The sequence below is a fragment of the Xenopus tropicalis genome, chromosome 6, assembly GCF_000004195.4.
Source record: "Xenopus tropicalis strain Nigerian chromosome 6, UCB_Xtro_10.0, whole genome shotgun sequence".
NCBI lineage: Eukaryota > Metazoa > Chordata > Amphibia > Anura > Pipidae > Xenopus > Xenopus tropicalis.
This window is the reverse complement of record NC_030682.2, coordinates 35337531-35349869: the sequence shown is the minus strand read 5'-3', so window position 1 is coordinate 35349869 and position 12339 is coordinate 35337531. Positions and strand designations below refer to the sequence as shown.

The window sequence follows — 12339 nt, the reverse complement described above, 5'->3', positions numbered from 1 at the left end:
ATTTAGTTTTACCCAGGACAATTTTTTTTTGTTTTCTCCTTCTGTTGATGCAACAAAAGTAGTAGAGAAAAATTATAACATTTTAAATTTAATAAGAGTTTATAGTTTCAGCTTTGCAATTATATGCCTACAAACTTCACATCTGTATTAGGTACTTTGAAGGTTTGTTAAGAGATCACATTCACGATTATGCCCTAGAGAATGGCACTATAAGAATTTGTCACCATGTGTTTTATGAAGGATACATAAAGCCAAACAAATGTAATTGCTTTTAATGAAGCAGTAATTAGGAAGTTGAATAGTGTTGTAGTAAATTTACTTTCTATACGAACGTCTGTTGGTGCTATTTGTGCCTAGTTAAACTGCCTGAATGATCATGTATAGAGAGAGTGGTCATCAATGATTCATTCTTTAATTGGCTAAAAGAGATCTAAGTGGTATGCCATAGGATTATAAACTGATTCTCCTTTAATCGGTTCATTAATAACTTGGAGTAGAGTAATGAAAGCAATGTGTCTGTGCTTGCAAGTGACAAAGTTATCCAGAAAAAAAGCAATATATCAAAGACTGATCATCCTTGCATGGGAATCTTGACAAACAAATTTTTGAGCTATGCACAGACAAAACCGAATATTGATAAACTTAAGGTAACACATCTGGTGTTTAAAAAACAGGTATGAGATCAGTTATCTGGAAACCCATTATCCATAAAGTTCTGAATTAAAAGATGCTATTATCCATAGACTTTATTATTAGCAAATAATTCAAATTTGTAAAAATTTATTTTTCTCTGTAATAAAACAGCACTTAATCCCTACTAAGATATAATTAATCCTTATTGGAAGCAAAACAATCCTACTAGGTTTAATTAATGTTTGAATTATTTTTTAGTAGACTTTAGGTATGGAGATCCAAATTACAGAAAGGTTGCTTAACCAGAAAACCCCTGGTCCCGAGCATTGTGGATAACAGGTCCCATACCTGTATGTAGCCTACTTATATTCTTAACATAACTACATTGCAAAAATCCTTGATGAAGAAGGACCTAATAGTGCTTGTGGAAAAGAAACTTAGATGTAGCAAAATATAAGATTTTGTCCTGTAACAAAAGGGGTATACATTCATAAGTGAAGTGAACGCAGTTGGATGCCTTGACAAAGCATTGGTAAAGTACCATTTAGAATATAAAGTGCAGTTTTGATCGCTAATATTTAAAAGCATAATAGAAAGCATCTGAATGACATGTTATGAACTAAAGCTGATCAAGTTACACAATAGGCCAAAAGTAGAACATAATCACAAATATGTATGAATATATAAAAAGGCCATGTAATAAACTTTTCATTGCCTAATATCCAGATCTTACAAGAATAGGAGAAAGGAGGCTTGTCTCTCAAGTGGTCCTGCTGACAGCTTATGATGTCTTTATTTGCCTTCCTTTGAATCATCGTCATTTTTAAAAACGAAATTTACTATTTCGAACACTTGAACAAATACCGAAGAACATAATATAAATATTTATGCACACAACAATGTTGAACATTACTGTTAAAAATGATAAGGTTGAGAAGCACACTTTTTCATCCAACTTAGGATCCAAGTGGAAGGCCAAACATTATAATCAGACACTTTTAATACAAATGCTACTCTCTTATAGGTCCATGACCCTTTTGCTACTTTAAACATCTGAAGCTAAAAAACAAAAAATCATGCCATCTGTTATAGACTTAAACCATGTCTGTTATGGACAGGATGATGGGATGGGTGGTGAGAAAATGAAAGGACAAACAACATGAATATGTTTGGCAATTCTTTTTTAATGTGGCAAGCAAATAAAAAAAAACAACAGCAAAACAACAAAAAGATCTTTATAGGTTCTACCTCTGTTGACATTAATACCTCTTAATCTCTTTGGAAACTAACAGTTGAAATTACAACACATTAGCCAGCCCTGCTGCTACTATACCTTGTGGCTGCAGACTCAGATGACCCTGCAGCATTTTGATAGACTTCCTTCACAGAATATTCAATGCAGACCCTCCAGCAGAAAGTAGTTAAAAGAGGGAGGGAAACACATTTAAAATGAAAGTGTAAGAAGAGTCTAAAAATGAGACAGAGTAAGTTAGAAAGGGGACAGGAAATGTAAGGAAACCAAGAGGAAGAAGACAGAATATTCAAGAGGTTCCCTAAAGATGAGTTTAGCAAAAGCAATACAAAACCATACAGGCCTTACTTATGTTTCATACTAACATTTTGTTTATATTTTTGCTAGTTCTAGTATTTTTTTTTTCAAAAGCCATAAATAAGATTTTAGAGCTTTAGAAAACTCAAACCTGTTAATCTTAAACAGAAATGTATTGAATTAAACACTGTTCATCAAATGTTCCAGTCTGTTTACTTCCAATAAACGATTTTAGATAGCAGGTTAAAGACACTAACATGCCTTTTAACTAAGGATGCAACTCTTCCATTTTAAACAGCTGACAGGAATTCAATACCAATTTTTATTCACTCAAAGACAGACCAATGTATTTACGTTGTATTGAGGAGACATTAATGATTTTAAACAAAGGTGGACAGGCTATTTCCCAAGTCTACCTCACATAGTTGACTGTGAGGGACAATTGTGTTGATTAAAAGAAAAGAAGAATAGTGAATAATGAGAAATACATTAATGCTCGAGATAAACTATTCATTTTCCCAGATATCTAGTCCTATAGCAAAAATACCCTGAACATTTTTACAGAACAAACACAAAGATTATTAAGGTTCTGGTGAAAGATATTTAAATTACAATATTAGAGTCAATACAAAGTGATACAAAAATGACTTAAGAAGAGTACATGTTTGGTAAAAAAATGTGTCCAGAACACACCTTTGTATGCCAGTGAGGGACAAACTAGCAAAATATGGTTTCACTGAAATGGATTGACAGGACTAATTAAAGGAGAAGGAAAGTCATTTTAGCATTTCACTGCCAATAGATTTGCCACATTAGTGCCACCTAGAACACTATATTTATTCTGCAGAAACTATTACCATGCCTGAGTAAACAGCTTTAGAAGCGTTTTGCCATTTTAGCTTCCTGCCTGCAGTCTAGCCATTATAGCTCAGATCCTGTGTTTTTGGATAGATGACGGCAATACGTGCTTATTGCTGTATTTACATAGACCTTTCTGATAAAGCTTACTTAGTTTTTACCTTTCCTTCTTCTTTAACATTGTCAGAACACTCCACTAAACTATCTCATCTTTAAAAGCCTAGTGAACCTATAGCTGAAATGATATGTAGTTTTTAATAAGCGTTTTCCCCTATGATGCAGCAATTTTGCAATCCTCTTCTGGGAGATTTATTTCATTAGTGTGAAATAATCAGTATAATTAACAAAAAGAGACCTTTTAGCCACAATATGATAAATGTGTAAATCCATTCAACCTCATAAAATAGCAGTAGAATGTAATTTAATACATGTGGGTGTTTTTTTGACAAGACTTTAGACTAAAACAGAAATATGAGGCCAATTTGTTTTAGGCATTAGTTAGCTCTGAAGAACGAAAAACTGACAAACACCGACGAGAAAAAAAATATTAGCATTTAAGAACTTTTACCGATCTGGTTTATCATAGTTATTAGTAAAAGTTATGGGGCAAAAGTAGGTTGGTTTAATAATACCAGAAAAATCGATTTGGCTAAAATTGTTAATTTCATTAAAAATACTGAGATTCCTTACTTTCAGGGTGTTATTATTTCATATGTGCTGAAAAGAAATCAATCAATCAAACTACATTTAAATATTCTAATAAATGTTGCCACTTACTTTGGATGATGTAGAGTCACATTCTTGGCAAATCCACCCATAACCTGTCTGTTTAGGGGACTTTTTCAAAGGAGGGTCCAGACAGCCAAAATGGTAGCACAGTGTGCATTCATCACACCTTGAAAAAAAAACCCAACAACTATCTTTTACCACTGAAATGCTTCTAAAATGCTAGTTGTTTCCCATGCAATGTAATAATCTATAATATATTTTAATGGCATTTGCTTTAAATCATGATACTGGTTTAACAGAAATATTTAAATGTAATAAGTTTAATAGAATATTCAAAATCTTAAAGAAAAACAAGAGTCAAATCTGCTAGGTGAAACCACAATGTATTACTCTTCAGTGATCTACATCACATCTGTCAAGATGAGCTCTCTGCTCCTGGGTAACAGAAGCCTACAGGCCATGTGACTGGTCGCTGGAGCAAACATCTGGAAGTTTTTACTTTAATTATATATCCCACCGTACTCAATGTTAAAGCAGAATATATCACCAGAACTGTGTTTGTACAACCTCTTCTATATCCTAGCAATTTTTAATGCTCATTAACCATGGAAGTTGAAAATGAATCAATAATTCAGAGGTGAAATGGAAACATTCTTAATATTCTTCAGAGGAGGCCATTAGTATGTGTGTGTGACTATGGAAACTAGTTCTTTGTTTAATGCCACAGTGGACAATTACCATATAGAAAGTGACGTGCTGCCCCCTAGAGGTACTTTGTAATGTTGCAGCAGGATTAAATAACAATACTTGGTGATCTTCCTGCTGTACCGTATATCTAGCTATTGCTTTTGCTAGAAAGCAAATCTTAAAATGCATTAGGGCACAGTTGCACTTGAATTGCAATAAGACAAAAGAAAGGGTATCTTACCAAGACTATGAATTGAAGTACATTAAATGGCCAGTAAATGCCACAAAAATGTGCCACCTCTCATGCAAACTTCAGCAATACTATTTCACATACATTAAAGACCTTCCACCAATCCTCTGAGAGGGCTTTCTGGTTCCAAACCCCTTGTACAGCATATGCATAATAAGCCAAGCCATGGAATAGGGCAATTTAAACACACAGTTGCACCCTTATGTTGGTAGGCAATTGAATATATTATAACACTGAAACTTGGAGAAAAGCAGAGAATGTTAGCTAAGCTAGGTTAGCTTGAGTGGTACAGGGCTGGTCACAGAAAGCAGCACAGAGACTCCAAGACATAAGAAAAATGGGATATTCTTTCGAAGACTACCTAAAATGTCTGCATCCTTGACCACTCTTTCCACTTGAGTATGAACCTAAATGTTAAAAATATATAGATTTACAATGCAAAAAAAAAAAAAAAAAATGTTTTTTTTTTTTTTTTAAAATGGTACATCATGGCACAATATGCCAATCATGATCACAATGTGCAACATTCTTTATCTATACAAGTACACAAACACTTAGGGGCTGATTTAATAAAAAAAAAAAATTCTGGCCTTCAAAGTCGTATCAACCCAACATGGTACAGGTATGGGAACTGTTATCCAGAATGCTCGGGGGCTGGGGTCTTCCGGAAAAGGGATCTTTGGATCTCTATGCTTAGTTTGGATCTCTATGCTTTAAAGGAACAGTAACTCCAAAAAATGAAAGAGCTTTAAAGTAATAAAAATATAATGCACTGTTGCCCTGCACTGGTAAAACTGGTGTGTTTGCTACAGTAACACTACTATAATTTATATAATAAGCTGCTGTGTAGCCACAGGGGCAGCCATTCAAGCTGGCAAAAAGGAGAAAAGGCACAGGTTTCATAGCAGATAACAGATAAGTTCTGTAGAATACAATAGTGTTTTATCTGTTATCTGCTATGATTCGTGCCTTTTCTCCTTTAAATGGCTGCCTCCATGACTACATAGCAGCTTATTTATATAAATTATAGTAGACTTTCTGAAGTAAACACACAACTTTTACCAGTGCAGGGCAGCAGCACATTACATTTTAGTTACTTTTATACACTTTCATTTTTTGGTGTTAGTGTTCCTTTAAAGGGGACCTGTCACCCCAAGAAACAATTCCTAATTGTTTTCTATTGTGTTTGTCAAGCAAAATAAACCTCACCTACACTGTAGAAATTATTTTAATCTAATTTTCTTCAGCCTAGGAATTCACAATTGCAGCAAGTAGGCAGACACCATTTTGTGGACACTTTTATTAAGGCAAGCTTTAAATCCTTCCAAAATTCTATGCCAGTATGGGGGACCTGATACCCATGTCCATGCACTGGTTAGGAAATTAGATGGTGAGGGGGGAGGGGGAATGTGAGGGGAACAGCAACATCTAATAAGTTCTGAAATGAAAGTGAAAGTAAATGTCTGCCCCGCCTCTATGCCTAAGGCATAGAGGTGGGGTAAGCAATATATGATTGACAGCTGGGAATTTTAAATGCTTTTATAATGGGCATGTGTTAATTAAAAAATGGCTTTTGATTTCATATTTAATTTGAAAAGGGCTTTTATTATACAGCTTTTTATGTCTGGGTGACAGGTCCACTTTAAGTTTACTAAAAAATCATTTAAACATTAAATAAACCCAATAGGATTGTTTTGCACCAAATAAATATTAATTATATCTTAGTTGGGATCAAGTACAAGGTACTGTTTGAAAATTACGGAGAAAAAGGAAATAATTTTCAAAATGTGAATAATTTGTTTAACTGCTCCAGCAGCCATTTTAGTAGCACGGTGCTCTTTCTTGGAAAACAATAATGTGTTTAAATTTAACTTAAAACTGGTTGAAGTAGAAAACAATGATGGGATTAATTTCCACTTGAAAATGTGTTAAATAAAAAACAATGGTGGGATTAACTTTCCCTTGACAATGTGTGAAGTATGAAACAATGATGGGATTCATTTCTTCTTGAAAGTGTGTGAAATAGAAAACAATGATGGGATTAACTTCCCCTTGAAAATGTGTTAAAGACTATTCTATTGTAAGCCTCCACAGGACTCAATGGTACTTGGGTACTCGACAGATCAAGCCTGACAAATTTTTTTTGCAAAAAAAAAGTTAACTAACTTTTAACTTTAAATAAATCACAAATGCTGGTCGTTATTTTTGAAAACGCCAATTTTTCAAGAAAAATAGAGTACTGGTGAAAACACTTTATATAATTTTTTTCTCAAAATTGCTTAGTAAATGTGCCCCATAGTGTATGCCACTGGCAGTAAATAAGAACTGCTTACTGGGATGCTGACATTGTTAAATTACCACATTATCGAATGTGGATTAGGTTCACTGTTTTATTCACTCAAAATGCATTTTATCTTCATTATTTTGTTGGCTTGTTAAAAGCTGTAAGCTACTAATGAAGGAAATAATGCTGAGATCAAAGCTCCTGCCAAAAGTTAGGCACAGCTGGTATAGTCAAAGCAGGGTAATTTGAGACACAAGTGAAGAAACAGATTGTAATGAAGGAAAAAAGTTGATATCTTAGATATGAAATATTACATTTCTAATCAGGTGTTTCTCAACTTGGCTTGCATCAAACAGATGATACATGAGCAATTAGAAGGGGAAGAAAGCTTCACATGCATACTGCTTTAGGTGCCTGGCAAAAACAACAATAAACATTTAATAGCAGATAATCACCCTTACTACAGATGGATTACAAGGTATCACTGATGATTTCTGGGGACATCCCAGAGAGTTCTTTTGGCACACAGTCTCATGATATGTGACCAAGCAACCCAAAGGCACATTGAAAACCTTTACATGTATTTTACTTATGTATTTGGTTGCATAATTAACTCCAAAATACTTTTAGTTTACTGCACTACAGTTGTGTAAAGCATATTAAAAAACACAGTGGATCAACAGGCAGTCTAGTCATTTAACATTGGCCTACTGTAAAACTGTTTGAGTGGACAAGGACAAGTCAGGAAGGCCAAAGTCGGGACCAATCAGAGTAGCTAGTATTCCAGGCAGACATCCAGTCAAACAGAAAAAAAACATAGTCAAGACATAGGTCAATGAACAGGAGAGTTAAACAGGATACAAGGCTTAAAGGAGAAAGAAAGGCAAAGTCACTTGGGGGTGCCAAAATGTTAGGCACCCCCAAGTGACTTAAAACGCCTACCTTTTACCCCGGGCTGGTGCCCCTGTTCGGAGAGAACAGCACCAGCCCGGGGTAGCTGTAGCGCTTCCTTCTTCCTTGTGCGTGCCCATGCGCAGTAGAGTGAAAAGCCGAACTTTAACAGAAAAGTCGCTGGCATTTTAGGAAAAGGAAGCCGGAAGGAGGAAGCCCTCAGTTACAGGTACCCCGGGCTGGTGTTGTTTTCTCCAAACAGGGGCACCAGCCCGGGGTAGAAGGTAAGCGATTAAAGTCACTTGGGGGTGCCTAACAATTTGGCACCCCCAAGTGACTTTGCCTTTCCTTCTTCTTTAAGAAGGACTTGTATCAAAGCCAAGCTTGGGTAAAGAACAGAAAACAGCAGGGGGTTAATACAGGAAGGTGAATGCTATAATTGGTAGTCAGTAACCAATAAGTGTTCTCGGATTAGTTACATTAAGCAGAAAAGCTAGGGGATAAGTTCCACAATTCATCAGCTATCCCTTCTAAATTCCCAGCAGAGCTTCAAATGTGGCTTCAAAGGGAAATATTTACTTGTATTCTTACCACGATTACAATAGTGTATAAAGATGGTGTGTTTTAACAAACAGTTTGAAAATTGTAATTTTTAGCAGATTTTTAAACCTTTCATATAAATATGCCACTAAATGCCAGCTGTGATTGTGTCAGAACAATGCTTGTAGGTTGGTGATGACGGATCTAGGTATCATTAAGAATAAGAGCAAATGGGAGCAATTAGTTGCAACAACCAACTTTTTTTTTTTTTTTTTAAAAGCGGCAGCAATTAATTGCCCCGCGTGTCTTCGCCCTAAGCTATAACTCATATATAAGTCGTAGTCAATGGAAGGCTTGACTGCAGCACTTCTGGGCAGATATGGTAGCTAAGACTAATAAAATGTTAGTATTCATTAGAAATAGCTCAGAAAATTCAGGGGATACCAACACTATTCTTTTTTTTTTTTGCATCAACCCCTGGTAAGGCTGACCCTTAAAGGAACAGTAACAACAAAAAATAAAAAGCTTTAAAGTAATAAAAATATAATGCACTGTTGCCCTGCACTGGTAAAACTGGTGTGTTTGCTACAGTAACACTACTATAATTTATATAATAAGCTGCTGTGTAGCCATGGGGGCAGCCATTCAAGCTGGAAAAAAGGAGAAAAGGCACAGGTTACATAGCAGATAACAGATAAGTTCTGTAGAATACAATAGTGTTTTATCTGTTATCTGCTATGTGCCTGTGTCTTTTCTCCTTTGAATGGCTGCCTCCATGGCTACATAGCAGCTTATTTATACAAATTATAATAGACTTTCTGAAGTAAACACACAACTTTTACCAGTGCAGGGCAGCAGCACATTATATTTTAGTTACTTTTATACACTTTCATTTTTTGGTGTTACTGTTCCTTTAAGTACAGGGTATAACTAAAACCAACTTGTAGATGTTCAACTAGATATACAGAGGAAATACTCTAACCCAGTGCTGTCCAACTGGTGGCACTCCGCCCCCCACCTCTCTGGCTGCTGCGACTGCATATCTTAAAATGGTATCAGTACTTAACTGCCCCACCGCCCCTGCATTGTTCACACCTGAGACTCAGGCTGCAATACCCTGTATTGTTCATACCTTAAGACTGTAGGCTCCCACATTGTTTACACCTTAGACAGACTGTAGGAGCAGTACTGGTATTGTGTCACTGTATGAACTGCAGTACAAACTATTCATGTTGGTGTGGTCTTGATCAGTTACTTACATAAACATGATAGATTTCCCTGTCTCCTTTCCTACACTGCCTGCCCTGCTCTATGCTGCCTGCCCTAAGCTGCCTGTGTGTGTGCCATACTCTGCCTACCCTGCCTGTGTACCATACTCAGCCTGCCATATGCTGCCTGTGTGTGCCATACTCTGCCTGCCATCTATACTGCCTATGTGTGCCATACTCTGCGTGCCTTATGCTGGCTGTGTGTGTCATACTCTGCCTGCCCTATGCTGCCTGTGTATGCAATACTCTGCATACCCTGCCTGTGTGTGCCATACTCTGCCTGTGTATGCCATACTTTCCCTGCCCTATGCTGCCTGTGTGTTACACACGGTGCTTGCCCTACGCTGCCTGTACATGCAATATGTTGCCTGCCCTATACTGCCTGTGTGTGCCATACTCTGCCTGCCCTATGCTGCTTATGTGTGCCATATTCTGCCTACCTGTGCGTGCCACACTCTGCCTGTCCTATGCTGCCTGTGGGAAATGAGCCTGGAGGTTCTGGGAGTTCATTAACATTTGGTAAGTTGTTAGGGGGTCCCTAAGGGGTATTTTTATGTATTGGGGTTGCAGTGCTATCCACAAGGAAGGAGGCCATATGGAATTATGGGTATGTCTTAATATGACTTAATAAACTTCTATCTAGTGAAGGGGGAAATCCCTGTAGTGAGCACACATATTTGTTTTTTTTTTTGGTGTGCTACCACCTTTAATGTCGGTATGGTCTTAAAAGCTCTTGTGATAACATGGGTGTGGTTTGAAGTAGGTGTGGTTTAAAAAGGGGAATGGTCAAAACTGGCTTCCATTATCGGCCCGCCACCACGTATGACAGAAAAATTCCAGCCCCTCGGTACCACAGCAGTTGGACAGCACTGGTCTAACCTATAAGGAATTAACTTTCAAATCTGTTTTCTATCCTTAATGGACATACAATCTAAGATCAGTTGTTTAACACAATAAAATTAAATCACTTTTTTCCCCTTTCATTAAATCAATACCTGCTTGAAAATAAAAGTACTACATTCAGTATTTAGTGTAATTGGACTAAAGAATGATATTAGTTATAATGGTTCCGAGTATAACATTAAATTATTAATGTTTAAACAGAAGTTGATGTAATTCAGTGTTTTACTTGGGTTGAACATAATCAATAGAGCAGATTCTGATCATACAATGTAAATGAGATAAACAAGATAATGAATAAGACAAGTAGGAGGTCAATCTAATTCTATTTACAATGCCTGGTCAACTCAATCAATTTCATTAGAGTAGAGAACACCTTATCAGTAAACTTGCAGAAGGCCAAATATAGCACAAGTGGCAATACACAAAACCAAACACTGAAAAAGGCTTATATACAGCAGAGTACACAGAAATGTGCTGCGGCAAAATCATTCTAGCAACAATTTTTAAAAGAAAAAGTTTAGAACTATATACATTTGTAACCAAATTCATTCTATCTACTTTTGACTTTACACGTACAGTCATTCACTCTGTACTTATTATCGCATTGTTACGAACTCTGAAAGATGATGTATACTGTATACCAGGGGTGGGCAGACTTTCTTCGTCCGCGAAGACCTTAGACCAGGGGTGGCCAATACGTCGATCGCGGTCCACCAGAATTTTTAGTAGACTGCGTCTAAGCCGGGGGATGCGGAAATGCGGTGCGTTTAATGGGAATGCGTACATATGCTGCGTCGTGTATGTACGCTGCATCTTGGGGGAGGAGAAAAAGTGGATCTCAGGGGGACAAAGTCTGAGCGCCCCTGCCTTAGACTGTAAGCTTTTCTGGGGCATGGACTGATGTGAATGATGCACAGTCTCTGTAAAGTGCTGCAGAAATGTGTAGCGCTATATAAATAACAGGAAATAAATAAATAATAATTTCACATGATTACACAAGGGTTTTCCCTGCAGCAATTCTAAGTACACAATATGGCAAAAAATGTTCTGGTGTTTTGTCACAGCAAAAAAAACATGGGACACAAAAACACCATGTGTCATTGCCTTGAGAATGCCTCTATGCTCCTACTGTTCAGTAAATATGTGGGGGTTGTGGATACCACCATGTCATTCATTCCTAAGGAACAGCCAGAACATAGCTATGTGTGCTGTTAACAATCCTCATGCAAGACTAGTAGTGACAGGGTTAATTTTATGACCTTAAAAGTTAACAGTATTGGTATTCAGAACAGCAGTCACATAACTGCTAATTTGATTTGCTTACCCGCTTTCCAGCCGATACCATCTCCATTAATCAAGGGATAAAATGTTAAAGAAATCTTCAAGAACCTATTCTACTGGTTTTGCCTTAGACTCCAAGAAAAGGTTTATTACCAAATACCAAAATTATTTTTCTTTTTCAAAGGTTTCCATTGATGAATGTTTTAATACTTGAGTACCATTATTTATGTTGACATCAGAATGAAATCTGAGTAATACTGAATCAAACCAAGCTACAAATTACCCTAAGGCAACATGGAAAGCCAACAAAGAAATCCTAAAGGCACATCTGCCCAATGATTGGCTCCTTGCAAGTAGAGGTAACAAGCAATGGGTCATGAAACAAGCCTCAAAATTGCATTGCTGACATTCAAGACATATAGGTGCTTGTTCCATTGTATTATCATCCACAGCTATAAAAACTACA

The 12339-nt window shown here is 36.7% G+C and overlaps 1 protein-coding gene across 9 annotated transcripts in view; it reads right to left on the bottom strand.

The window, feature by feature from the left end:
• The window catches only part of phf14 (PHD finger protein 14), a 125822-nt gene that overhangs the window by 39017 nt on the left and 74466 nt on the right, over positions 1-12339 (bottom strand). For 4 of the 9 annotated variants that reach the window (XM_012964391.3, XM_012964395.3, XM_012964390.3 and 1 more), the window contains 2 exons: positions 3818-3935; positions 1967-2013 (listed from right to left, as the gene is read on the bottom strand). The exons of 1 other annotated variant lie outside the window; for it this stretch is intronic. In XM_012964391.3, coding sequence (XP_012819845.1) covers positions 1967-2013; positions 3818-3935 — 165 coding nt within the window. 9 annotated transcript variants of the gene reach the window in all.